Source organism: Chiloscyllium plagiosum, chromosome 9, assembly GCF_004010195.1.
Source record: "Chiloscyllium plagiosum isolate BGI_BamShark_2017 chromosome 9, ASM401019v2, whole genome shotgun sequence".
Lineage (NCBI taxonomy): Eukaryota > Metazoa > Chordata > Chondrichthyes > Orectolobiformes > Hemiscylliidae > Chiloscyllium > Chiloscyllium plagiosum.
The window spans coordinates 101794575-101820424 of NC_057718.1; the positions used below are offsets into that span (position 1 = coordinate 101794575).

The 25850-nt window shown below is 41.2% G+C and overlaps 1 protein-coding gene across 5 annotated transcripts in view; it reads right to left on the reverse strand.

Annotated features, from left to right (window-relative positions):
- kif16ba (kinesin family member 16Ba) overlaps positions 1 to 25850 on the reverse strand; it is a 140818-nt gene that overhangs the window by 50855 nt on the left and 64113 nt on the right. For 4 of the 5 annotated variants that reach the window (XR_006312617.1, XM_043696647.1, XM_043696645.1 and 1 more), the window contains exons 17-23: positions 21144 to 21232; positions 19814 to 19846; positions 18201 to 18254; positions 14521 to 15924; positions 11345 to 11500; positions 6069 to 6180; positions 2385 to 2435 (exon numbers count right to left, since the gene is read on the reverse strand). Coding sequence is in view for 4 of the 5 variants with exons in the window: in XM_043696647.1 (XP_043552582.1) it covers positions 2385 to 2435; positions 6069 to 6180; positions 11345 to 11500; positions 14521 to 15924; positions 18201 to 18254; positions 19814 to 19846; positions 21144 to 21232 (1899 nt within the window). In the remaining variant the exon portion in view is untranslated. The remainder of the gene's footprint in view (positions 1 to 2384; positions 2436 to 6068; positions 6181 to 11344; positions 11501 to 14520; positions 15925 to 18200; positions 18255 to 19813; positions 19847 to 21143; positions 21233 to 25850) is intronic. The other variant, XM_043696646.1, reaches the window with a different exon arrangement.

Consider the following 25850-nt stretch of genomic DNA (forward strand, 5'->3'; position numbering starts at 1 on the left):
CTCTCATGCTGTAATACACTTCTGTCAGGTTCACCTCTCACTCTTCTCTGCTAAAAAACAAATGCAACGGATCTTCATGGTTTGAGTTCTCTCTTGTTTTGTTACATCTTCCAAAGTGCAGCATCTCACATATTTCAGAGTTACCGTTTATCAGTCATTGATCTGACCATCTGACAATCCGTTTGTACCCTCTTGTAAACAACACGTTCTGTTTGTAATTTTTATTAATGACTTGGATGAGGGAGTCGAAGGGTGGGTCAGTAAATTTGCAGATGATACGAAGATTGGTGGAGTTGTGGATAGTGAGGAGGGCTCTTGTTGGCTGCAAAGGGACTTGGATATGATGCAGAGCTGGGCTGAGGAGTGGTAGATGGAGTTCAACCCTGCCAAGTGTGAGGTTGTGCATTTTGGAAGGACAAATAAGAATGCGGAATACAGGGTTAACGGTCGGGTTCTTAGTGAGGTGGAGGAACAGAGGGATCTTGGTGTCTATGTTCATAGATCTTTGAAAGTTGCCAATCAGGTGGATTGAGCTTGTAAGAAGGCCTATAGTGTATTAGCGTTCATTAGCAGAGGGATTGAATTCAAGAGTCGTGAAGTGATGTTGCAACTGTACAGGACTTTGGTTAGGCCACATTTGGAGTACTGTGTGCAGTTCTGATCGCCTCACTTTAGGAAAGATGTGGAAGCTTTGGAGAGAGTGCAGAGAAGATTTTCCAGGATGTTGCCTGGAATGGAGAATAGGTCGTACGAGGATAGGTTGAAAGTGCTAGGCCTATTCTCGTTGGAACGGCGAAGGATGAGGGGTGACTTGATAGAGGTTTATAAGATGATCAGAGGAATAGATAGAGTAAACAGTCAGAAACGTTTTCCCCGGGTGCAACAGAGTGTTACAAGGGGATATAATTTAAGGTGAAGGGTGGACGGTATAGGTGAGATGTCAGGGGTGGGTTCTTTACCCAGAGAGTGGTGGGGGCATGGAATGTGCTGCCTGTGGGAGTGGTAGAGTCAGAATCTTTGGTGACCTTTAGCGGCAATTGGATAGGTACACGGATGGGTGCTTAAGCTAGGACAAATGTTCGGCACAACATCGTGGGCCGAAGGGCCTGTTCTGTGCTGTATTGTTCTATGTTCTATCTAGACGTAATGAGTGATATCATAACTTCGACAGAACTGGTTGTTTTCTTTGGAGCAGAGAGGGAAAACCTGTTAGAGGTGTACAGGATTATGAGGGGCGCGAACAGGGTGAATTGAAAGCAGGTGTTCCTCTCAGTTGGAGGGTCAATAACAAGAGTATATAATTTTAAAGTGAAATGCAAGATGTTTATGAGGACTCGGAGGAAAGTTTTTTTTCACCTGTAGTGTGGTGGGAATCTGGAATGCATTGTCTGGGATGGTAGTTAAGATGGGTCACCTCTCAACCTTTAAAAAGCACTTGGATAAGCAAGTGCAAGGTTACAACATTCATTGTTGGAAGTTTGAACTAATGCAGATTTAGTTTAGCTTTGGCGGTATAGACTTGATGGACCAAAGAGCCTCTTCTCTATTGTATGATTCTAGATTCTAAATTGGAGTGAGGGGTTGGTGGGAAGAGAGTCACATGTAGGCAGCACAGCAGGTTGGCTGCAGATTTTAACGCTCCCATCTAAACCCACCAATGAGACAAGAGTAAAATGCAGCACCGCATCTATCATCTTTAAATGAGCTTTTTGAAACATCGAGTATAAATTAGTTATAATAATGTAGCAAGTGTATAATTGATTATTGTTTTGCTCACCATACACACAAAACAAAATACAAGTTTTGCAATCCATTTCATTCAAACCAACATCTTCAGCTATCCACTCAATATACTGTCAAACCTACAGTGAAAGATATCAGTGTAATCACTTCTCATCATTTCTGGTCTACCAAATTAGGAGAACAGAGCTAAATGTGTAATGCACCTAAACATTCCGTCACCTGACACCCACCTGTGGGATAAAAATCGAACATGGGAAATAAATGTACCCTAATGGCTGCAATAAGAAAATTTTTAAGATGGTTTTAAACATGCAATCTTAATATGAAAGCTTTATTTTTGGCCAGTGTTCACACATACTTCAATCACTATTCATGCAGTTTTGCTGAATGCTTCAGATCTTTTGTTGTGGACAATGTCATACAAATGATACCACGTTAACAGATTTACCATTGATATAGGACTTCCGCCCACTCAAACTGCTGATATTGGATAACTCCTATTAGTTGCAAATCAAATGCAAATTAAACTGCTGGATCCAATTAGTAAGGACTTGAAAGACTTCTTTCCTCCTAAAATCGTAAATGACTTTTACACTGGCGAAAAAGAAATAAGTAGCAATTCAAAAGAAATAAAAAACTACCTTATACTTCAATTTGCGTTGGTTCACATTATTTTGAAGATTTTCATTTTCCTGAAAAGGGTCCAAAGTATTATTTCAATTTTTTTCTTAAATAGCATTTGCTTTTACAAAGCCCATTAAACTGTTAAACAAGAGCAGATCTGTTGAAAAGTTCTGTCACTATTATTGCTTCAGTTCAATAGCCATCATTATCTATCTAATGATCTGCTGTCTCATTTAAGAATCCAACCCAGGGGCGCAATTCATGAAGCTTGTTACAAGGACAAAGAGTTCATTATAGACTAACATATGAGTTTTGAGGACACGTCTTCAGCTATGTATCAAATAAAATTCAAACTATTCTTTTGGAATGGAATTTTATCCTTCCATCAGCACTAACACTAAACACAAGATGTACAAATCTGTTACCAAATGATTACAAATAACAAACTACAATGTCAACAGAGCATTAATTTCTCTATATCATATAGCAACCTTACACTAAAGCATGCAGCTCACATAGCTATGAGTAATAAGTCAACATTTTTGATCCATTTATTTAATTTCTAAATACAGAAGTGGGCATTAGTTCTCAAACTTGTTTTAAACATTTAGATCAACTCTTGTAGATACTCGAGTAATATGAAAACAAATTAATTGGTAGAGTTCATCATAAACAGCTCACAAAACATCATTCATATATTGTTGAATATGGAAATTATATATGAATGTACTTTTGCATGCCTTTGTTCCATCTCTCCAAGTTAAAGTATATTTAACTCTAGGTCCTCAACTAATGTTGAAAATAAAATTCTTAAGCTTTTTTTCCTTTAAAAAAATCTTTCTTTTTAAATCTCTCTTTCATTCCCTCCAAAATACCCAAGTCCAGAAAAGCAGAGAGTAGAGCTCAATTTTCAGGTATCCCAGAACAATATTTGATTTCAAGCAAATTAAAAGTTTCCAATCATCATTCTTGAAGAAACAAAATACTCAGTGCTGCTAGTTTGTGCCACAAATCTTCCTGTCAAGTTAATAATTCAGTTAACTACTGGAATTTAGGCAGCTTATGACAAATGTCACACAAATCGCTTGCTGCAGAGCACTGATGTAGAAATTACATTATAATGGCTTGGCCTTCAATTTTAAAAACAATTTACATTTTTCTGTTCACCTTGAGTCAAGTATCTAAAACCTCATTTAAATTGTGGCCAACTGCTACAACAGATTTGTATTTCACCGAGAGGGACACAAGAGTAAAGCACTGTCATGATGTACACCTTTATGAAGTTGAAGCACTATGGTTCACATACAACATAGCAACAGATTCTAATGGGCTAACCATGCTAGTTTAGGCACTCAGTAACCAGAATATAAATAGAATGTAAACACTAAAATCACCATTATTTGTATTATTTAAACACACTGGGAAAATTACAATGGAATTAGACTATATTGATAACATGATTTTACCAATGGTGAATGACTGATTTCAAATAATTTAGGTTTCTCGCTTACCATCTTGAAATTATTACACAATGGCGGAAGAAAAAAGTATGCCATGCGCCTGCACCAACATGGCATTCTGAAGAAGGGTCCCTAGATCCGAAACATTAACTCTACTTTCTCTTCACAGATGCTGCCAAACCTGCTGGGTTTCTCCAGCAATCCTGTTTTTGTTTAAAGTAATTAGCACTGGATTGTTCAACACAGTACTTCCACTGCTGAGCTCTGTATGAAGTCATTTGTCCAATGGAAACTGGAAATAAAAGCAAAGTGCTGCAAAACCCAGCGGGTCTGATGGCACCTGCGGAGAGAGAAACACAGTTCCTTCCCTATTCTTGAGGAACAGATTTTGTGTAATAAGTTTGACCCACATTGACACAATTCAGACCACAACACAAAAATGCCATGTTCCTAGTTTTGACAGCTCTTGGGACTGTGTGGAAAGCTCTGTTGTCTTCCTATGTCACAGCTAACTTTGTCAATGTTTGATTCTGACACTAAGTACCTGCATGGGGGAAGAAAAACGTATGCCATGCGCCTACACCAACATTCTTCACATCCATAACCAAAGGAAATTTTACATAAGCTTACAATGCTTCAAATCAAAATTTCTGTCTCAGAGAAACATGACAGAGCTTGAATTAAAGGAGATGGAGACAATGTGAGATGGTTGAATCAGATAGAAGATTAATCATAAACTTGTTCAATGGCTGAGCAAATTCAAATGGGCCAAATGGCCTATTTCAGGTCCAATTTATATTCTTCTTGAAGAGTTGGGGCTTCTGTCACAGAGTAGGAATGATTTCTTCTAATAAAGAAATCCACACCACATTCTGCACAGAATATATTTTCAAAAGAAAAACCACAGGTAACTCACATCTGTGGAAGTGAAGTAGCAAACAATCATAGATTACTTGGTTTTGAGCACATGTTGCCAACTGTGTAAGCTATTTGGGTATCTAATGGTATTTGAGAGCCGGCATTAATTGTGAATTCACTTGCACTCATAGGAGGAGACAAATAGTGGTTGGCAGGTCTTGGGGCACACCTCAGTGAATTAAAGTGCACAAAGACTAGGTTCCTATTTCATTTTAAGCCATTGGACTGTTCAGGGTTAGAATGCAGGTTTATTATGTAGAGCATCTGGCTCGAAATATGCCTATTTAGTGATCATCAGCTTTTATTTTGCATCCTATAATCTAGAAGGAATCTTTTTTTTCTCACCAATTCTCTTCATTAACTTTCTTGCCATTTCTCTTGAAGATGTTCACTTCTCACTGAAGGAATACTCCAGAGACCAACTTGCTGTAACTTTCAAAAACCATTTTTTTCCTCACTAGATGACAACTGGCACAGTCCCAGCAGGATTGAGGACTGAGACATGCGGTAAGTATGCCCCTTCTCAAACTATTGACGACGCAAAGGGCTACGGCTGTTCTCCTAATAATTATACTGCCAAGATCAAAATCCCAAAAGAAATTTGAAAATTGATCTTGGGAGTTTTTGTGATTCAGATGGATCTGCTATGTGCTGTTAAAACTCACTTAGTCAACGGCAAATTCTTGTTGGAACTTTTAGAAATCAAGTGCTGTCTCATCTATCTGCTATAATAAAACAAAGAACTGCAGATGCTGTAGATCTGAAACAAACAAGTTGCTGGAGAAACTAAACAGCATCTGTAGAGAGAAAACAGTTAACATTGAGTCCAGTGACCTTCAGAACGCTAGGTCACTGGACTCGAAACATTAACTCTGAAATTCAGCTGGTGTGGCAGCATCTGTGAAGAGAAAACAGTTAACACTTTGAGTTCAGTGATCCAGTGTTCTGAAATGTTAACTCTGTTTTCTCTCCACAGATGCTGCCAAACCTGCTGAATTTCACTCGCAATTTCTGTTTTTGTTTAATTTATTTATCTATAACTCCTCAATTTATTTTGCCCTCTCTGATGCTTTTATTCAATATTATGGAAGTCCACATTCAACATATTAACTCATTGAAATGCCAGGTTACATAAATGGTTTTATAATAGATGAATTAACCTTCAACTACAGAAATTGAGACATGCAAAAACACATTTAAGCTTTATGCTACAAGTATTGCAAATGTAAGCTTGCTGCTATTAAACATCGCAGCATTTTAAAAATGCATATGGTGCACTGCAACAGTTTGTTCTGAGACTGAAGTTGACAATAGCTTACCCACCTGTTCTGTGGAAAGAGAAGGGTTAATCATATTGTTTATTTCGTGCTCATTTTGTAATTTTGCTTTTTCTGCTAGTCGTCGCTGAACTTCCTCTTCAATATATGCATTTATCCTGAAGAGGTTAAAAACAAAGCGTGAGTATGAAGTGTTTGTAATCTCAACACAAGAACACACAAACTCGGAGCAGCAGGAGGCCATTCAGTCCCTTAAGCCTACCAAGCTATTCAAAAGGATCATGACTGATGAACTTGTGCCCTCAACTCCATTGTTCTGTCTGATCATCCTTAACTCCTTTATAACACAAGCATCCATCTGCCGCAGCCTGAAAAGTACTCAAGCTCGCTGAAGAAGACAGCTACAAAGTCTCAACTTCCAAAAAAAAATCCTCCTCATACCTGTCCTAAATTGCAGGTGCCCCCATTTTTGTTTTAAGAAATATGTGTCTTATAGCTCTAATCTCTCCCAACAAAGGGGAGAGGATCCTTTCAACAACCATACTGTCCAGTCCTCCAAGAATCTTATGACTCAACAAGGTTACCGCTCATTCTTCTAGACACCATTGTATGCAGGCCCAGCCTGTCCAACGTTCTCTCATTAAGGTAAAACCCCATCCCAGGTGTCAACTGGAATATGCTAGGACACCATGGGGTACAATTGAAAAGAATATAATTCAACTGTACGCATGTACACATGTGCTGTCGAGTAAGGGTGCCTTGATTTAATATGGTTAGGTAGCAAGCAATCGCATGAGATATGTTGAAGGAAGGAATGGTATTTATTTCGCTCTGAAAAGTGACAATGCCAGGACCTGTGATACTGTCAATTTTACGTTACTCACACAGGTGTTAAATGGAACATGTATCAGTATTTTATGGAGGCTTTGCATTTAAACAGAACTGTGCTTGGCATGTGCAGTTCTGGAGATAAACAGGTTGTTTTTTAAGCTCCCAACCAACTGCAGGGTTGGGGGGGGGGGGGGGGGGCTGGGGTTGGGGGGGGGGGGGGGGGGGCTGAGGTTTTGGACCAAAACGCATGGAGATTGCTTGCAAGTGGCAACATAAAAGTTCTTTCCAAATGAAAACCCATGCATAAAAATGAAGGAGCTTTTCATGCTTGCTTGCTAAGAAGGTACACCCATGGAAAATTAGATGTTGCTTAGGTCTGAGCCACCAGATTAGAGTGTGCTGTTTGTTCCATTAGTATTGCGTAACTAGTTTTTAGGACAGTTCCCTCGATAGCGAAGATGTTGAGGAACCTTGCCAGTATAACTATGTGCCATATCCTAGTTTAATGCCTAGCCTACAGCCAAGTGGTTGTATCCTTAGTAGCAGTTTCACACAACAGAGTGGTTTGCTACAAGTCAATCTAGTTGGAGAGAGGTTGGAGCAGTCTGTATTGATAACATTGGCAGGTTTTCTTTTCTATAAAGCAGACTGATGAAAAAGCTTACTTAAAAAAAACATTCGTTTCCTGGTCATGCTTATTAATAGCAAGCTTTTAAAATGATAAAAAACTGAAGTGAAAGTCACAAACTACTACAATGGGATTTGACCTCACCTTTGCATACAGTAGTACATTTCTGTGCAGGTACTGTTCAGGACCTAGTCAAATAATATGCTGTCTCAGAATTATAAGAACATAGTACAATGTAATTTATAGGATACTTGGAATGTTCCTGCCTTTGAACCAGGAGCTCCAGGTTTGAGTTCCAATTCAGAACTTGATTGTCAAACAGATTACACTAATGACACAGCCAAATAGGGAGAGTATTGACTTGTAAATCCTTCTAAAAATCACTCAAGGATGGTGGGAAATGCGCAGTATCCTGATCAACCATGCTTGCTACGGAGTGGCACTCCTCAAGTGACCTGCTTCAGAAAAAAACTAACTAAAGCAGACCTAAGCCCATTTATTGTCTGATCTAGGGTAAGTTCAAGTATTATGTGAAGCAAAAGCATTCTTTTAAATCAAGGTGAAGCTGTATTACTGGAGCAGTATCTCTGTTGAAAAGTATTTAAGTCTTATGTCAATTAGAATACAATTGTTTTTGAGGAATTACACAGTTTAGGATTGGAATTTAATTACTCTTTAAACTGTAATTTTGATTCAAGCATCTATCTTTTTTATTGAAAAGTTGATGACCAATGTTTTCACATCTTATGTCATGTTAATAAGGTATCTTCTGTAAACGGAGAATTGCTAACAAATGGGCTTCGTTCTCATTTAAAAAACATTAGAATAAATGTGGGCTGCAAGAGATTTGGAATTAAAGTATACAGATTGCGAGTCAGGAACAATGAGGTAATGGACCACACATTGTATGCACATGTACCATTCTAGGGCAGAATCAAAACAATTTACAGCACACACAAAGATCAGTCAGCCCTTACACTGGTGGGCTTTTGCTCATGACCCTTCTTTGTCTGTGACAAGCCACACTTGTCAGGCCCTGTTAATGTAAACTAACTGGGTATTGAATTGTATTCAGGTGGTGGACATTTTCGTTACTCACTCATGGGAATACAAGTGATTTGGTGACGAAAATAAAAACCTCAGTTGTATGTAAGAGCACTTCTGGACACCAAAAAGAAATTACTCGTGGGCCATGGGCACAGCTGGCTGAGCCAGCATTTATTGCCCATTCCTAGTTGCCCTTGAGAAGGTGGTAGAGAGCTGCCTTCTTGAACTGCTGCAGTCCATGAGCTGTAGGTAGACTACCAATGCTATTAGGGAGACAATTCCAGGATTTTGATCTAGCAACAGCAAATTAACTGCGGATTCACTTTCGTTCTCATATATGGGTGCAGACAAACATTTTGTGATCTCTGCCTCTGTACATAACAAGCTCAATGTGTTAAGACAAGGTTCTCCTTCTATTCTTCACTGCTAATTGGAACATAACATTTAACTTACTTTCAAGCAAATTTTGCCTTATTTATTTGCATTTCTACCTTTAACAGTTACTCATTTGCACATGAAGTCTTTCATGGGAACAAACACCATACATAATTAATCTGTTTTTGTGGTTTGGTGGTTGTTTAAAGGCGAGAAGTGGAGGTGTGGGGAAGGTCTTGGTGAGGTGCTCATCCTCATTGATAATGTGTTGCAGGCTGCAAAGAACATGGCATAGATTTTCAGCTTCTGGGAAGTCCTGGACAACGAAGGGTACAGCTCGTGTCTGTCTCCTGAGGAGCTCATTACGATTTCTCATTGTGACATGTTAGAACTGGCGATCGATAAGTTGAGCATAATACCCCGTTCTTATGAGGGCATCCTTGAGTACTTCCATGTGCCCATTACATTCCTCCTCGTCTGAACAGCTTCTGTGTATGCGTAGGGCTTGTCAATAGGGGATGGCTGTTTTAATATGTTTCGGGTGGAAGTTGGAGAAGTGTAGCATCGTGAAGCTATTTGTGGGTTTGCGGTCGAGTGAGGTGCTGAGGTGCCCATCCTTGATGGAGATGCATGTGTCCAAGAAAAAGACAGATACTAGATAAGAGTCCATGGGGAGTTTAATGGTGGGATGAAACTCATTGATATCACTGTATAGCTGTTTCAGTGACTCCTCGCAATGGGCCCAGACGAAGAAAATGTTGTCAATATACCTGGTGTATAGTGTTGGTTGGAGGTCCTGCCTATAGAAGAAATCTTGTTCGAACATGTACATGAAAACGTTGGCATATTGGGGTACAGATTTGGTCCCCATGGCTGTTCCATGTGTCTGGATGAAGAACTGGTTGTCAAAGGTGAAGACGTTGTGATCAAGGATAAAGCGGATGAGTTGTAGGATGGTGTCTGGAGATTGGCAGTTGTTGGTGTTGAGGACTGAGGCTATTGCTGCGATGCCGTCATTGTGGGGGATGCTGGTGTAGAGTGCTGAAACGTCCATTGTGATAAGGAAGGTTCCCGGTTCAACTGGTCCGTGGGTGCTGAATTTCTGTAAGAAATCTGTCGTGTTGTGACAGACGCTGGGGGTCCCCTGTACAATGGATTTCAAAATGTCTTTAACATAGCCAGAGAGGTTCTCTCAGTGTCCCAATGTCTGATACGATGGGATGTCCTGGTGCATTAGCTTTGTGTATCTTCAGAAGGCAGTAGAAGTCGCCTATGTGAGAAGTACATGGGATGAGAGCACATAGGGAACTCTGAAGGACTGGATCCAAAGTCTTGATCAATGTGTTTAGTTCACGGGTGTGCTCTTTGATTGGATTGGCCAGTAGTTGCCTGTAGTGTTCCTGGTCGTTCAGTTGTCCGCACATTTCCTTGCAGTAATCTGTTCTATTCTGAATGATGATGGCTCCTCCTTTATCTGCTGGTTTGATGACAATGTTGTGAGTGGTTTGATAGTATGGATGGTGTGACTGACACACACACACACACACCTCCCCCCCCCGCACCACCACCCCCAGAGCAGCGGCCCTCCGGTGGGAGGTAACCCTGTGATGACTGTTCTGGCTCCTTGGTGAGCTCATTGGGATCACTGCTGGCATCTTGAAAGAATTCCCGGAGTCTCATTCGTCTGATGAATTCCTCATTTTGGTAGTGGGGCAGAAATTGAGACCCCTGCTGAGAACTTCAATCTCTTCTGATTGAAGGGTGTGATGATAAAGTTTTCCACTGTGGTGCCAGGGCGGGCTTGGCTACTGCTAGTGGTGATGCCAAGTTTCTTGTTCTTGGTATGCATGTACGTAGTGTAGCTTTTGTCGCCTTGCCTGTTTGACAATGTCCCATGACTGTACTGCCGTATCCGGAATGCAGCCTGAGAGTGTGGACTCCATCTTAATTTTTTTGTGCTTGACTTTGCTTTTTTTGTTCCTAGTCCTACATTGAACCCATTCACATTATGGTCACTGTTTTCCAAATGGCCCCCAACTTTCAAAATGATAACTTTGTGATGCCAGACATAAATAAACCATTATTTTAACTGGTAAAGGAAGCAAATGGATATCAAAGTATTATTGAAATATTTTGTGTTTATAACTAACCAAATAATAATGATACACAATAATCACATTTAGATAAGCCACATAGTGATTGTGGCTTCAACTATGTTGAAGTATGAGACATGCAAGATTATCAAAACTGTACAGCTCACTGAATTCAAGAATCTAAGGAAGCTTGAGAACTAGTTTTCCTATCTGTACGAGTAGATCTTTTCTGATCTACTTTAATGAAACATACATAAAATAGCATAATGAGCTATAAAAAGTAGCTCCATCTGATTCAGTACCCGATGTAAAAGCACAACATTTTAAAATGGACATCAGGAAACAAACCTTTCTTCAGCTATTGGAGTCATGATTGCTGGAGACCTTTGAGGACTAGCAGGACAACTGGTGTACGATGACTTCTCTTCACCAGCTCCACAGAACCTTAAGGCCACGTCATTTTCACAAATCTTTCGCTTGAGTTGCTGAATTTCTTGTTCTAGCCTACAGCAGAAATTAGTCGTGAAATATACACATATGACTGTACAAGGCAGCTTTCAGTCACATTAAACTCTGGTTTAACAGAACAAAAAGTACAAATACAAATAAACAGTATAATAATTGGTACGATAAAGACAAAACGTCACAAATTAGTGGAAATGTTTTAGGTTAGAAAACTCTTGATGTAGATGGGGCCTTAGATATTGCTACCTTGATTTTAGCACATGGACTTGAAATAAGCTGAGACAAAGCATAAGAGTTTTGCAAGATCTGGCTGAAATTGAGTTTATCTAATCTCAATCTAGACCTTCCAGCTGCCCTCAGATTAACAATTTTACCTAAAAAAAAGATGATTGATGTGTGTAGTGATTTGGTCTTGACCTGCTTTAAGACCATAAAATGGTAGCCATGATGTGGAGATGCCAGTGTTAGACTGGGGTGTACAAAGTCAGAAGTCACATGACATCAGATTATAGTCCATCAGGTTTACTTAAAGTAACAAGTTTTTGGACTGCTGCTCCTTCCTGATCTGCCTGGTGTTGTGTGACTTCTGATTAAGACATTAAGATGTAAGAGCAGAAACAGACCATTCAGTCCATTGATTCTGCTACACCACTCAATGATAATGAATGATTTAATAATTCTCAATTCCACTTCCCTGCTCTTTCCCTATAACCCTCAAATCCCTTACTGATTAAAAATCTCTCAGCTTTAAATATACATAAATGACCCAAATGACAACCCTCTGCATTAAAGAATTCCAAAGATTCACTACCATTCCTCACATTGGTCTTACAATGGCAACCTTGTATTCTGAAATTATGCCATCAGGGCTCTATATAAAGTTCAATAATTTTACAGCCTGAACACCTCCTTACATGTCCTCTACCCTCACCTTTTCACGACAGGGCTGCTTTCAGCATACCCAATCCATTTGTATCTTTGCATTATCCCCATTATCAGCTTTGCTCCTTCGGTGGCTTACTATTAGCCATCTCTGTCTGCTTGTGTGTGTCTCTCTCTCTCTCTCTGGCACCAGCTCCATCTATCTGCTTACTACATGCCCTCCAAATCCCTGGTCATCAGCATTAATATCACCTTTTCCGAGCTATCAGCTCTGAAAGATCACTTGATTTGAAACATTAATTCTATTTTCTCTTCAGTTGATGCCAGACCTTCAGAGTTCTTCCAGCAATTTCTATTTTTGAAATTATTTAATCCTAAACCTTTTACACCACTATTATTAAATGGTTCCTTTCCCATATCAGAGTAGGGAGGTAACACTTTATTTCATTCAATTTGGGGGAAGACTTTAGTCAAGACAAACACTGGAAAACATGTTTGCACATGAACCATGTTTGATCAGGCTAACTACTTTGTATGATTGCTCAGAGGTCTGAACCTTTGAACTGGCAATCTTACGAATCTGACATTCTATCTCTTATAAGAAAGTGAGAAAGAGGGCCCTAACAGGCATTGGGAAGTTCTAAAACATGATGCTATATCCTAGCTTTGTTGTGAAATTGAGCCTTTGTATGTAATGTCTCACCTTTTGCCTAGAACCTACTGTAAGAAATTAGTTATTTCACTCATGTAATACATGTGAAATAAATTAATTTGTTGGTTTAAAGTTGGGCCTTAGCCTGGCAAGCTGCTTTTCGGCTTCCACAAACAAAGGATAACACATGTGATGCTTTGTAGGACCGAGAGTTCTGTTAAGTTCATGTTATCATGTTATAATCAAACCGGATATTGGCCAGTTTAAAAAAGGTGCATTTGGATGGTAAAGGATACATGGTATTTTCATCAATAAGAATTTAGTCTCTAGACAACATTCAGAACCCAGGAAGAAAAATTAGTTTTTCTTATCAGTGATTACACGAAGTTAGTTTTCCTAAGTTTAGATCTAAAAGCTTCCATCTCTATGTTATCAAAGCACTTTCAATTGAAGGAAATTTTCTAACCATTTCAATGTAGAAAATGGGCAAATGGCACATTGATAGGACTGCTTTTCTAAAGTGAAGGTTAATGTTATTTTTAAATGGGGTGTCAGTAGTTCTGGTTAGGCCAACATTTATTGCCCAGTCCTAACCTCCTCAGGCAAATTAAGAGTCAATCACATTGTTGTGGGTCTGGAGTCACATGCAAGAACGGCAGTTTTCTTCCCTAAAAGGACATTAGTGAACCAGATGGGCTTGGGTACACTATAATATTGATTGGTATTGTCAGACGTTTGTTCTCGATTACTTAGTGCTGTGGTTAGTGCTTAAATTGAAAAATTGTTCCATTTATTTCAAAGATCGAAACTATGAATTTACAAATCAGGATGCATGTCTGAATTCCAATATGCACACCTGGCTTGGGAAGAACTTTATTAAATTGTTAAAGGCAAACATTTCCTTCTATCCTATAACTTTAGGATGTAACAACAAACAATTTGCTGATGCTGTTTCTCCTTCAATAACAAAAATGAAATTCCATCAAATTAAATCTCTAAGTCAGTTGGAGGGATACAACTGACAACATTTTAATGAACAAAGCTCATTGTCAGATAGCAATAGCTGTCAGAATAGAGAAAACTGGAAGTTTTCGAAAATCTAAAATGAAATATAAACTTAGATTAGAAGCATTCGAGTCTTGTGATAGATTTTTCGCTCTGCCCAGAGGTTTGTCATTGGATAGATTTGGGTATACACATAACCACCATCTATCTACAGTTTGGCTTTGTATTGCCCACACAGGTGGGGGCCTCTCAAAGTTATGTGATCATTGGCACAAACAACCAATCAGAACCTCAACTTGTCTGCACCCAATACCCGCATACAGACACTTTCCAGCAAGAATCACCCAGCAATAAGCACAATCCCTGGCTGATTTCCAACCTGCCACATGAATACCAATAGTAGGTACCGCTACTCCAGCTAAGATCAGCAAAACTCTGCATAGATCAGGGACTTCACACTACATATCGTTATTACTACAGGTTTTCACAGTTTATGCTTTGAAAAGAAAAGCTCTATCACCTTTCTCGGTCTTGTTCTAGGGCTTTGTGCTCTGCTTCCAGACTATCTCGAAGATCTGTTTCTTCACAGTCATTTAGTGTTGCTAGTTTTTGTCTCTGTTCCTCAATCTCTAAGTCAATGGCAGAATGACGCTGAAGAGCAGAGTGCCTCTTCTCTATTTTAGCTACTGCTTGCTCCAATGCCTCTCTCTGTTGCTTTTCTCTTGATTCAATGATCTCTTTTTCAATCATACGAACCTTTTCCTCTTGTCGAGCTATATTAGCAGTAAATTCATATGTTTGTTGGAGCTGCTGAAGTTGATCAGTGCTGGCTCTGTACTGTGCTATCTGCTCCTTTTTTTCTTCAATTTCTTTCTCCGTCTCATAAAGTACAACATCCAAACTAGGCACACCTCGGTCGAGGATTTCTGCAGCTCTCTGCTTTTCCTCCAACAGAGCAGGCAAATGGTTTTCCATTAAATAATCTAGCTGCCGTGCCTTATTCACCATTCGTTGTTCAACCTCTTTCTGCTTCTCCACTGCTTCGAGCAACTCAACTGAATCTAAAGCATGACTTCCACCATCTTCCAGGCTGCCATTTATGGATTTCTGATGTGCATGCCTTAATTGCTCAAGAGCTTCACGGTCAAGAGTGATTTCCTTTTCCAGGAGGTTTTTTTGATAAGAAACATTGTGTTCCAAAGCTGTGAACTTTTCCAATTGTGTTCTTTTCAGATCCATGTATCTTTCCTTCGCTCCCTGGACATCTTCAGTTTCCTCACTTCCGTCAGGTCTAGTATCTTCTTCAACAGTAGATCTAGGTTCGTCACCTCCGGCAGGTCTAGCTTCTTTGGCTTTGAGGAGAACTTCCCTAATTTCCTCGAGGATATTCTTTTCTTCATCCAGGCTCTGCACATCACCTCGTTTGAGCAGTTGGATAGTTTCCTGTTTTTCTCTGACCTGCTCCCCCAGACGCGTGACGAGAATCAGTTGATGTTTTGATTCCTCTTCAAGTCTTCTCTTCTCCAATTCTAGCTTCTGGCTATGCTTATCCTTTTCTCTTTTGAGTTTCTCTAGCTCTCTGAGAATTTCCAGTTTACCTGCATTCTCTTGCTCGTGAAGTTCCTGCAATACCTGTAATTCTTTTTGGACTCGTAGGTAAATTTCTTCTTCCTGCTTTTTCTTTTGCAGCTCAATTTCTTCTTGTTCTCTTTGCCGCTCTTCCTCAAACTTCTCTTTCTCAGCCTTTAAGTCTTTAAGCCTGCTTTCAATGTCCAGATTTCGACGTTTCAGATTTTCTTCTTGTTTTCGGATGCGAAGCTTGACAATTTCAGTCTCCTTGCGTTGCGTCTCTACTTCCTGCTGCAACCTCTCGAGTTCTGACTTTTCTGATTGTTGTTTTTCTTCCATTTCTTCTATCAGTCTCCTAAAATATGTAGTTGAAACAAAAAAACATTTAAAACAGTGAAATTTTACAAAATTTAACATTTCACAGTGTAACCAATAAAGTAAGGTGTTCAATAACTTGGTGCTAATATTAAATTGCAATATAACCTAAGTTTTTCTCTTTTGATTCTTGCATTTGATCTAATTTTTTTTCCATAAGTTACTCAAATATAAAGAGCACTCAGATTTATTTTAAGAGACATCAGAATGTTTCGTTTAGTTGTGTCAGAGGCTCATGGAGTTGGCCAGCATTTGTTGCCCATCCTTAAGTGCCTTGTGGTGGTGTAGAGCTCCTTCTTCAACTGCTGCAGTCTGCATACAGTGAGAGGAGACCCACAATACTGTTCGAGAGAGAGTTTTAAGTTTATTTTTGTTGGGACGGGGGCACCATTGTATGTTGTGGAGCTTCCAATCACCAGAAACAAATGGAATCATTGAATGCTTATGGCAAAGGAGGTGGTCATTCAAGTGGTGTTCATGTCATTCTTTGCAACAGCAACCTAACATTGTCCATTGTCACAGAGTTTACTTGGATTTCTCTTTGACAACTACGTAATTGGAAACTGCTTTTGATCAAAGATAATGTTGATGCTATTTGACTATATTACAATTTTCTAAATGTCCTGCTATATTCTTAACAATTGTCTCAAGCATTATTCCAATGGCAGATATTAAGCTAACTGGTCTAGAGTTTCCTGCTTTCTGACCCCAATCCCTCTCCTTTTTCGAACAGTGCTGTTATATTTTCAGTTTCCCAATCTGTTAGGACTTCTCCAGAATCTGGGAGAATTCTGGATTATTACAACCTACATTCCCTACAAGCTGCGTGCTGTACAGCCACTGGAAGACTTACACACACCAATCAGCATGCATATGAATAGATTCCATTTCTGGGAAGTGCGGCGGTGCATGGATCTCAGAAGACTATGCAGCAGCATAAGAAAGTAACACTGATTCAATCAACATATCCATCATCTCGGTATGTACTTCTTTCAAAACCTGGGTTTTCAGGTCATCAGGTCCAGAGGACTTATCAGCCTGGAGTGTTAACATTCCTGTTACTTTGTCTTTAGTGAGAGCAAATTATTTAAGTGCCAGCTTTCTTTTTCAACATCCTTCTGATGTTTTGTGTCTTCTATTATGAAGACCATTACAAAATATTTATTTAAAGGACCTGCCATTTCTCTATTTTTCATTATTGTTTGATCCTCTAAAGGGCCAACATGCACTTTAGCTACTCTTTTCCTCATCATACATGTGGGAGCTTTTACTGTCTGGTTTCTTATTGCTTTCTCTCATTCTCAAATTTCTCCCTTTATTTCCCCTCCTCCCAGTTTCTAAAATTTTTCAATCTTCTGGTCGACAACAAAATCTACATCTCTTGTAAATCTTCTCTTTTCTAAAGGGTGTCCCTTCACTCCGAAGCTTGTACATTCAGGTCTTAGCCTCTCCTACTAGTAGAAACATCTTCTCCACGTCCAGGGCGGCCTGTTGAAACTTACAAAATACTTAGAACAGAGATGGGGAGGAATTTCTTTCAGTCAGATGGTGATGAATCAGTGACACTCGTTGCTGCAGAGAGCTGTGGAAGCCAAGTCATTGAGTGTTTTTAAGACAGAGATAGATAGGTTTTTGATTAGTAATGGGATCAAGCGTATAGGGAGAAGGCAGGAGAATGGGGTTGAGAAACATATCAGCCATGAACAAATAATGAAGTAGGTTTGATGGGCCGAATGATCTGATTCTGCTCCTATATCTATGGTCTTTAAATTACCCACCATCCTTGACTTCCACAGTTAGCACAGCAGATCCTTCTCAGCACACCCTTCTCAGAGTACTTTCATAAATCACAGAGTCAATACAAAATGGTCCATCATTTTTGCAGGACAATTAGGAAGAGCCAACAAATGCAGTCTTGTGGAATCACCCTTAAAACAAATCTGTTTCACCCTGTTTATTGTCTGTAATAGCTTATCAACAACTTAAGTCTTTCATGAAGTAGTTCAATATTTTGACATGCCTTCAGGGAAAGTTGAGCTGAAGTGAAGAATACGTTAACATTTCAGTTAATAGGATTTAGATTTTGAAAGAAATGACAACCAATTAATAATGCACATTTTGAAATAGTTACATTGCCAAGACATCAGTATGCGATAAGAATGTGCCAGTCCATGGGAGACCATAGAGGCAGTTTATCACAATGGGCTTTATGCTTTGCCTTCTGTGCTGTAGCAGTTCTGAGATTCTGGTTCTTACCTCTTATTTTCCAGCTTTTCTAGCTCTTCTCTTTGTTGTCTCTCAAATTCTAGCCTAAAGAAAGTTCAGAAAGATTAATAGAGGTATTCACATATCAACATACAGCAAATAAAAGGATAAATAAGAGAATATTTCATTCAGATGATGCAAACATTGATGTATGAAATAAAGTTTATCTTTTCGCACACTGACATTGACTATACCTACTGATCACCTTACCCAACAAAAAATGCCCAACCCAATGGAGTTATCTACCAGAAGGGGCTCCATTTCTACCTGTATACCCACACCGACATTTTATTTTCCCATCACCATTACAAGTCTGGAGCAATTATTTTTACATGACACTGATCTACATAGAATTGTAAAACGTTTTAACACTACCTTTGGAAAATAGAATCGATCTGGTTCAGTTCACACCCAATTCCATTCCTAAGCCTGCAGGTGCTCTTTTTGATCATGAGATGTATTTCAATCCACCAAGACTGCTTTTTCTCACCTATGGTACACTGTCATTTATTCCCAAGTCTAAAATTCCTTCAATGCTCAAACCTTACTCTTTCCCTTCATTAGCTCAATAATCTTTTTTCCTTCCCTCCCCCAAATTTTCTAATCAGTAGCTTTGTGCTCTTGAATCTAAAGTCTTTCACCCAGGATGACTGTAGCACAAAGGACCATTTAGAATAGATTACTTACAGTGTGGAAACAGGCCCTTCGGCCCAACAAGTCCACTCTGACCCTCCGAAGAGCAACCCACCCAGACCCATTCCCCTACATTTACCCCTTCACCTAACACTACAGGCAATTTAGCATGGCCAATTCACCTAACCTGCACATTTTTGGACTGTGGGAGGAAACCGGAGCAGCCGGAGGAAACCCATGCAGACACAGGGAGAATGTGCAAACTTCACACAGTTGCCTGAAGCGGGAATTGAACCCGGGTCTCTGGCACTGTGAGGGAGCAGTGCTAACCACTGTGCCACTGTGCCGCCCATAAAGATCCAGCAGATCACAAATGGCACTGACCTTCAATAGCTCTGAGCCAATCAGCTTCAAATTCTGGTTCTCATTCACAAATCCCTCACGGCCTCATCCTACCCTGCTCAGAAAATTTTATCCAGCTACACAAGAAAGCCTCTATGGTCCTTTGCTCCAAATCGTGTCTGCAGATTTCCCTCTTCACCACACCCACCGGAGGATGATTCTTCAGCCTTTGCATCCCTGTTGTTCAAAATACTTCTACAAAATCTACTTCACTTCCCTACCTTTTGCCTGAAAAGCTAGCTTTTGGACTATGCCTTTTGTTTTCTGCTGCTTCTCCATTACTTTGTTTTCTCACCAACTTCTGTCTGACCTATTCTTGTAAGGCAACTTGAGAATTTTTTGGAAGAGGAGAAATGAGAGTTGTTCCTTAAAATATTGCTACAAGACTGTATTATAAGTAGTGCTCCAATGATGTCAGGATAATTCCAGGTGTGAACTATATTTCATATCCAAATTAGTGCATTTGACAGCATAAGGGAAAGAAATTTGCAAAACATGCCCAAAATATTTTTAGCAAGCTAATTTCATGCAGACATCACAATCAATAAATTCAAATGGCGTATTACTACCTTAGGCAAATGGGTCCCTTTATAGTGAAAAGACTGCCATGGGAAGTGCATTGAAAGCAAAAAGGATTAATTAAGAGAAGATCAAATTTATCAGATTTCATTTGTAAAACAACTCATATCTGGTATCCTACTGAACACAAAGGACTCTTTCCACCAAAGTAACACAACTATATAATGAAGTAAAACTTTAATTAACATTAACTTGACCTTTAAGATGGGAAAAAAATTGTGGTTATAAAGTACATTTCATGAGCAACAGCACATTGAGGTTTGGCTATTGGATTTTGTGGGTCAACATTGGTCCATTACTGTACTATATCAATCGCAGGAACTGATACTTTAATACAGAATGCTCTTATATTATGACAGTACATGTCTCTTAATCTCTGGCCTGTTTATGTAACCACAGTTGCTTTTCTGTCAATTAAGCATATGCAATTTGATGTCATCCATTCAGAGTCTCTTTTTCCCCTCTTTTGTCCCTCGTCAATAAATTTTGGGCATTCCTTCCATCCCTGTCACACATTCAATTTCCCGATTGATGGCTATAGCTACTCACTACATGAACTAGACTTTTTGTAGTTGCACTGGAACCTGAGCTACGCTCCTAACCCCACATGCTCTCCAGCACTAAAACTACTCCTCTGTCATACTGCACCACTCTGCTCCAGCCTCTTATCTGGCAGTGAAACCTCCAAGCACTTTCCTGGTTGGTCTCCAACCTAGCACGCTCAATAAAATTGGACACTTCAGAAATTGTTGCTTATCCCCCTAATTCGCACCAAGAACCACTCACACCAAGAACCACCCCTCTTTTTGTTCAAATAGAAGCCTAAAACGGCAACTCGTTAATTTTAAAGTTTTCACTTTTGTTTCAATTTCTCCATGACCTTGTGCATCTCTATTCTGTATTCCCCCCCAGCTCCCCAACATGCTTAATACCTGCAATTGTCTAATTGTGGCCTCTTGAGCATCACTGACCCTCCACCATGGTGGTGGTGTTCTCAGCTGCCAACACATCAAGCTCTGGAATTTGCTTCCAGCTTTACTTCTTTGTCTCTCCTCCTTTAGGATGCTCCTTACATTGTCCTAATAGCTCAGTTTCAAGCTCGGCAAAGGGTCTTGAATAGTCTTTATTACAAAAGAATAACAATGCAAGTGGTCATTGCAAATAATAAGTATGGAGGACAAAAATTTGCAAAATCTCACTAAATTGGTATTTGAAATTGTGAATAAACAAAAGACAGCAAAATCTAATATTACTCATTAGGAACAAAAGTTCAGTAAGCCACTCTTGTATCAACAGATCTTGGTTGCCTCTTTTGCTTACCCTGGATTGTAGAGCATGACGGCGGAAAGATTTTCACAGGATTTAGAAAGGTCAGTCATAGACAAACTGAAGGTAGACAGCAGTCCACTCTGTAAAAGTGCAAAGCAAATAAAACTGAAGTAGCACAGATGGGTAAAGTTAGTGATCTTCAACTCAAAATGAACATTTTCAATACAAATCAAGATGACTTAAGTAGAGTCATGGAGGTACACATGATCAAAAAAATGGCCCTTCAGTTCATCAAGTCTGCATCATTCAGAAACAACCACCTAACTATTCTAATTACATTTACCAGCACTTGGCACAGAGTGTTAGATGCCTTGGCATCACAAATGTACATACTTCATAAAAGTTATGAGGGCTTCAGTCTTTACCACCCTACAGGCAGTGAGTTCCAGATTCCCATCACACCGAGTGAAACTTTGTTTCCTTGCAGATCCCCTTTAAACCTCCTGTTTTCTTAAATCTATTCCCCAATCTTTGAACCCTCTACCAAAGGGAAAAATCTCTCTACCCTGTCTAAACCCCTCACATCTCAATCATGGCTATTAAATTCAAAATCACAACACACAAGGCAAGCACTAATTTCCTGGAACCACAGTATTTCAATTAGCACAAGACAACAGCATAAGTTGTTTCTTTCAAAAGTGTGTGATATTTATTTCTGCACACAAACAGCCATCATACTAAACACAACTTCCACAGACTTGAATTCACAGCTAATGTGTTTCAATCACATATATAGAAAGCAGGCACATTTTAACTAGGCAGTGCCCTTCTTACTGCATCTCAGATCTAAATCTCACATTTAAATTTAACAATGATATATACATGTGCATTGCAATAGCTTCCACCACTTTGAATGTGAACTCTCTTGGTAATGCTGCATAAGTTCAGGAACAGCTATGTGACAACATTGAAGAAATGAATTGCCTCAATAATTTCAACTTTACCTGTCTCTAGTCAGCTGAGTATTCCTTGGTTGACAGGTTTAATATGGCTCTCTCTCCACAACTCTTGCAGATACCCTTCGCTTTAGCAGTCTCTTTCCCTCATCTTATTTATAGCTCCATGCTCCATGCCTACAGGCGTCAGCTCCCCTCAACCTCCCTTTATATCCTCTCCAATAACCCTCTCCCCAACCTCATCCTTGCCTCAACCCTCTTGCAGCACATCTCTTTGGTGTCACCCTCTCTCTCCCTTCACCTCCCCCCCACCCCCACCCCCCAGCAGGCGGTCCTCCTGACACACTCCCTTTCCTGACAAAAAGCTCTATCTTTGACCATCTCAACATCCCCACACCACCCTCCCCTCCACCTTTCGTTTCACTGCCATCACTTACTTTCCTCAGTGTTTGCTGCTTGTTCTAGTGCAGGCTATTTCTCTCAGGTTTGCTAATGATAGGCTAATTAGTGAGCCTATGAGCAGTATCTGATTGGAGGATTAGCTCTTCAACAAGTCTGTAAGGTAAAAACAAGGACTGCAGATGCTGGAAACCAGAGTCTAGATTAGAGTGGTGCTGGAAAACCACAGCAGGTCAGGCAGCATCCGAAAAGCAGGAAAATCGACGTTTCGGGCAAACGCCCTTCATCAGGAATCGAGGGAGGGTGGAGAGATAAATGAGAGAGGGGTGGGGAGAAAGTAGCATAGAGTACAATAGGTGAATGGGGGTGGGGATTGAGATGATAGGTCAGAGAGGAGGGTGAGGGAAGGTAGCAAAGAGTACAATGGGTGAATGGGAGTGGGAGAGAGGTGATAGGTCAGAGAGGAGGGTGGAGTGGATAGGTGGAAAGGAAGATAGGCAGGTAGGACAGGTCATGGGGATAGCGCTGAGCTGGAAGGTTGGAACAGGGCTGAGGTGCGGGGAGTGGAGAATGAGGAAACTGGTGAAGAACACATTGATGCCCTGGGATTGAAGTGTTCCGAGGCGGAAGATGAGGCTTTCTTCCTCCAGGCGTCGGGTGATGAGGGAGTAGCGGTGGAGGAGGCCCAGGATCTGCATGTCCTCGGCTGAATGGGAGGGGGAGTTGAAATGTTGGGCCACAGGGCGGTGGGGTTGTTTGGTGGGGTGCCCTGGAGGTGTTCCCTAAAGCGCTCCAATGTAGAGGAGACTGCATCGGGAGCAACGGATATAATAAATAATATTGGTGGATGTGCAGGTAAAACTTTGATGGACATGGAAGGCTCCTTTGGGGCCTTGGATAGAGATGAGGGAGGAGGTGTGGGCGCAGGTTTTACAAGTCCGGCGGTGGCAGGAAGGATGGGTGGGTTGTTGGGGGCGCAAGGACTTAACGAGGTAGTCACGGAGCGAACGGTCTTTGCGGAAGGCAGAAAGGGGTGGGGAGGGAAATATATCCCTGGTGGTGGGGTCCATTTGGAGGTGGCGGAAATGTCAGCGAATGATTTGGTTTATGCGAAGGTTGGTAGGATGGAAGGTGAGCACCAGGGGGGTTCTGTCCTTGTTACGATTGGAGGGGTGGGGTCTGAGGGCGGAATGTTGACTAGATGCGTTGGAGAGCATCTTTAAGCACATGGGAAGGGAAATTGCGGTCTCTAAAGAAGGAGGCCATCTGGAACTGGTCCTCCTGAGAGCAGATATGGCGGAAGCGGAGGAATTAGGAATACGGGATGGCATTTTTGCAGGTGGTAGGGTGGCCCAATATTTCAACTCCCCCTCCCACTCTGCCGAGGACATGCAGGTTCTAGGCCTCCTCCACCGCCGCTCCCTCACCACCTGACGCCTGGAGGAAGAATGCCTCATCTTCCACCTCGGAACACTTCAACCCCAGGGCATCAATGTGGACTTCCAGTTTCTTCATTTCTCCTTCCCCCACCTCACCCCAGTTCCAACCTTCCAGCTCAGCACCGACCCCATGACCTGTCCTACCTGCCTATCATTCCTGAAGAAGGGCTTATGCCCGAAACATCGATTCTCCTGCTCCTCGGATGCTGCCTGTCCTGCTGTGTTTTTCCAGCACCACATTTTTCAACTCTGGTCTCCAGCATCTGCAGTCCTCACTTTCTCCTACCTGCCTTTCCATCTATCCACTCCGAGGAGAAAGTGAGGTCTGCAGATGCTGGAGATCAAAGTTGAAACTTTATTGCTGGAACAGCACAGCAGGTCAGGCAGCATCCAGGGAACAGGAGATTCGACGTTTCGGGCACAGGCCCTTCTTCAGGAATGACCGTCGACCACGTCGGGGGGGAAATTGCGGTCCTTGAAGAAGGAGGCCATCTGTGTTGTACGTATTTTGAACTGGTCCTCCTGGGAGCAGATGCGGCGGAGACGAAGGAATTGGGAGAATGGGATGGCGTTTTTACAGGGGGCAGGATGGGAGGAGGTGTAGTCCAGGTAGCTGTGGGAGTCGGTTGGTTTGTAGTAGATGTCCGTGTTGATTCGGTCGCCTGAGATAGAAACAGAAAGGTCTAGGAAGGGGAGGGAGGAGTCCGAGACTCTCCAGGTGAATTTGAGGTCGGGGTGGAAGGTGTTAGTGTAGAGGATGAACTGTTCAAGCTCCTCGTGGGAGCACGAGGTAGCGCCGATACAGTCATCAATGTAGCGAAGGAAAAGATGGCGGGTGGGGCCAGTGTAGTTGCGGAAGATGGATTGTTCCACATACCCTACGAAGAGGCAGGCATAGCTGGGGCCCATGCGGGTGCCCATGGCTACTCCCTTTTTTTGAAAAAAGGGGGAGGATTGGAAAGAAAAGTTGTTCAGGGTGAGGACCAGTTCGGTCAGTCGAAGGAGGGTGTCGGTGGAAGGGTACTGGGTGGTACGGCGGGAAAGGAAGAAGCGGAGTGCTTTGAGTCCTTCGTGATGGGGAATGAAAGAAAAGTTGTTCAGGGTGAGGACCAGTTCGGTCAGTCGAAGGAGGGTGTCGGTGGAAGGGTACTGGGTGGTACGGCGGGAAAGGAAGAAGCGGAGTGCTTTGAGTCCTTCGTGATGGGGAATGAAAGAAAAGTTGTTCAGGGTGAGGACCAGTCCAGTCAGTCGAAGGAGGGTGTCGGTGGAAGGGTACTGGGTGGTACGGCGGGAAAGGAAGAAGCGGAGTGCTTTGAGTCCTTCGTGATGGGGGATGGAGGTGTACAGGGACTGGATGTCCATGGTGAAGATGAGGCGTTGGGGACAGGGGAAGCGGAAATCCTGGAGGAGGTGGAGGGCGTGGGTGGTGTCACGAACGTAGGTGGGGAGTTCTTGGACTAATGGGGACAGGACCGTGTCGAGGTAGGACCGTGTAGAGTGTGGTCTCAGCCCCACGTTCCTATCTGCAGTTCATTATCCTTAAGTCACTTTCCCGTCAAGTATTTAACTAACACACCTTTGAATAAATGCAAACACACAGGTACCACTAACACTGGGGAGGAGTGGGGAGGAGAAATTCCCACTCAAATGGCCTTTTGAGAATTTCTCCTGATCCCTGTTCCTACCGAGGTTAGAGAGTCATTGCTTCTTTTTCTATTCCCTCTCCTCCAGACGTCACGACAAATTGTCAGTGTAACTAAGTGTGTAATTTGGTAAATGTTATCCATCTCAGGTTCAGTGTTAGGACAGTCATGCAGGTTTCTTAAATTTGGTAAAATAACTAACCTAAAGCCAAAGCAAAGTTAGTCAAAATACGATGGATTCATAAATGACATAGAGTTTGAACATTGACAATATGTACATCAACATTTATTTTTCTATAAATTTGAGACACAGAAATATGC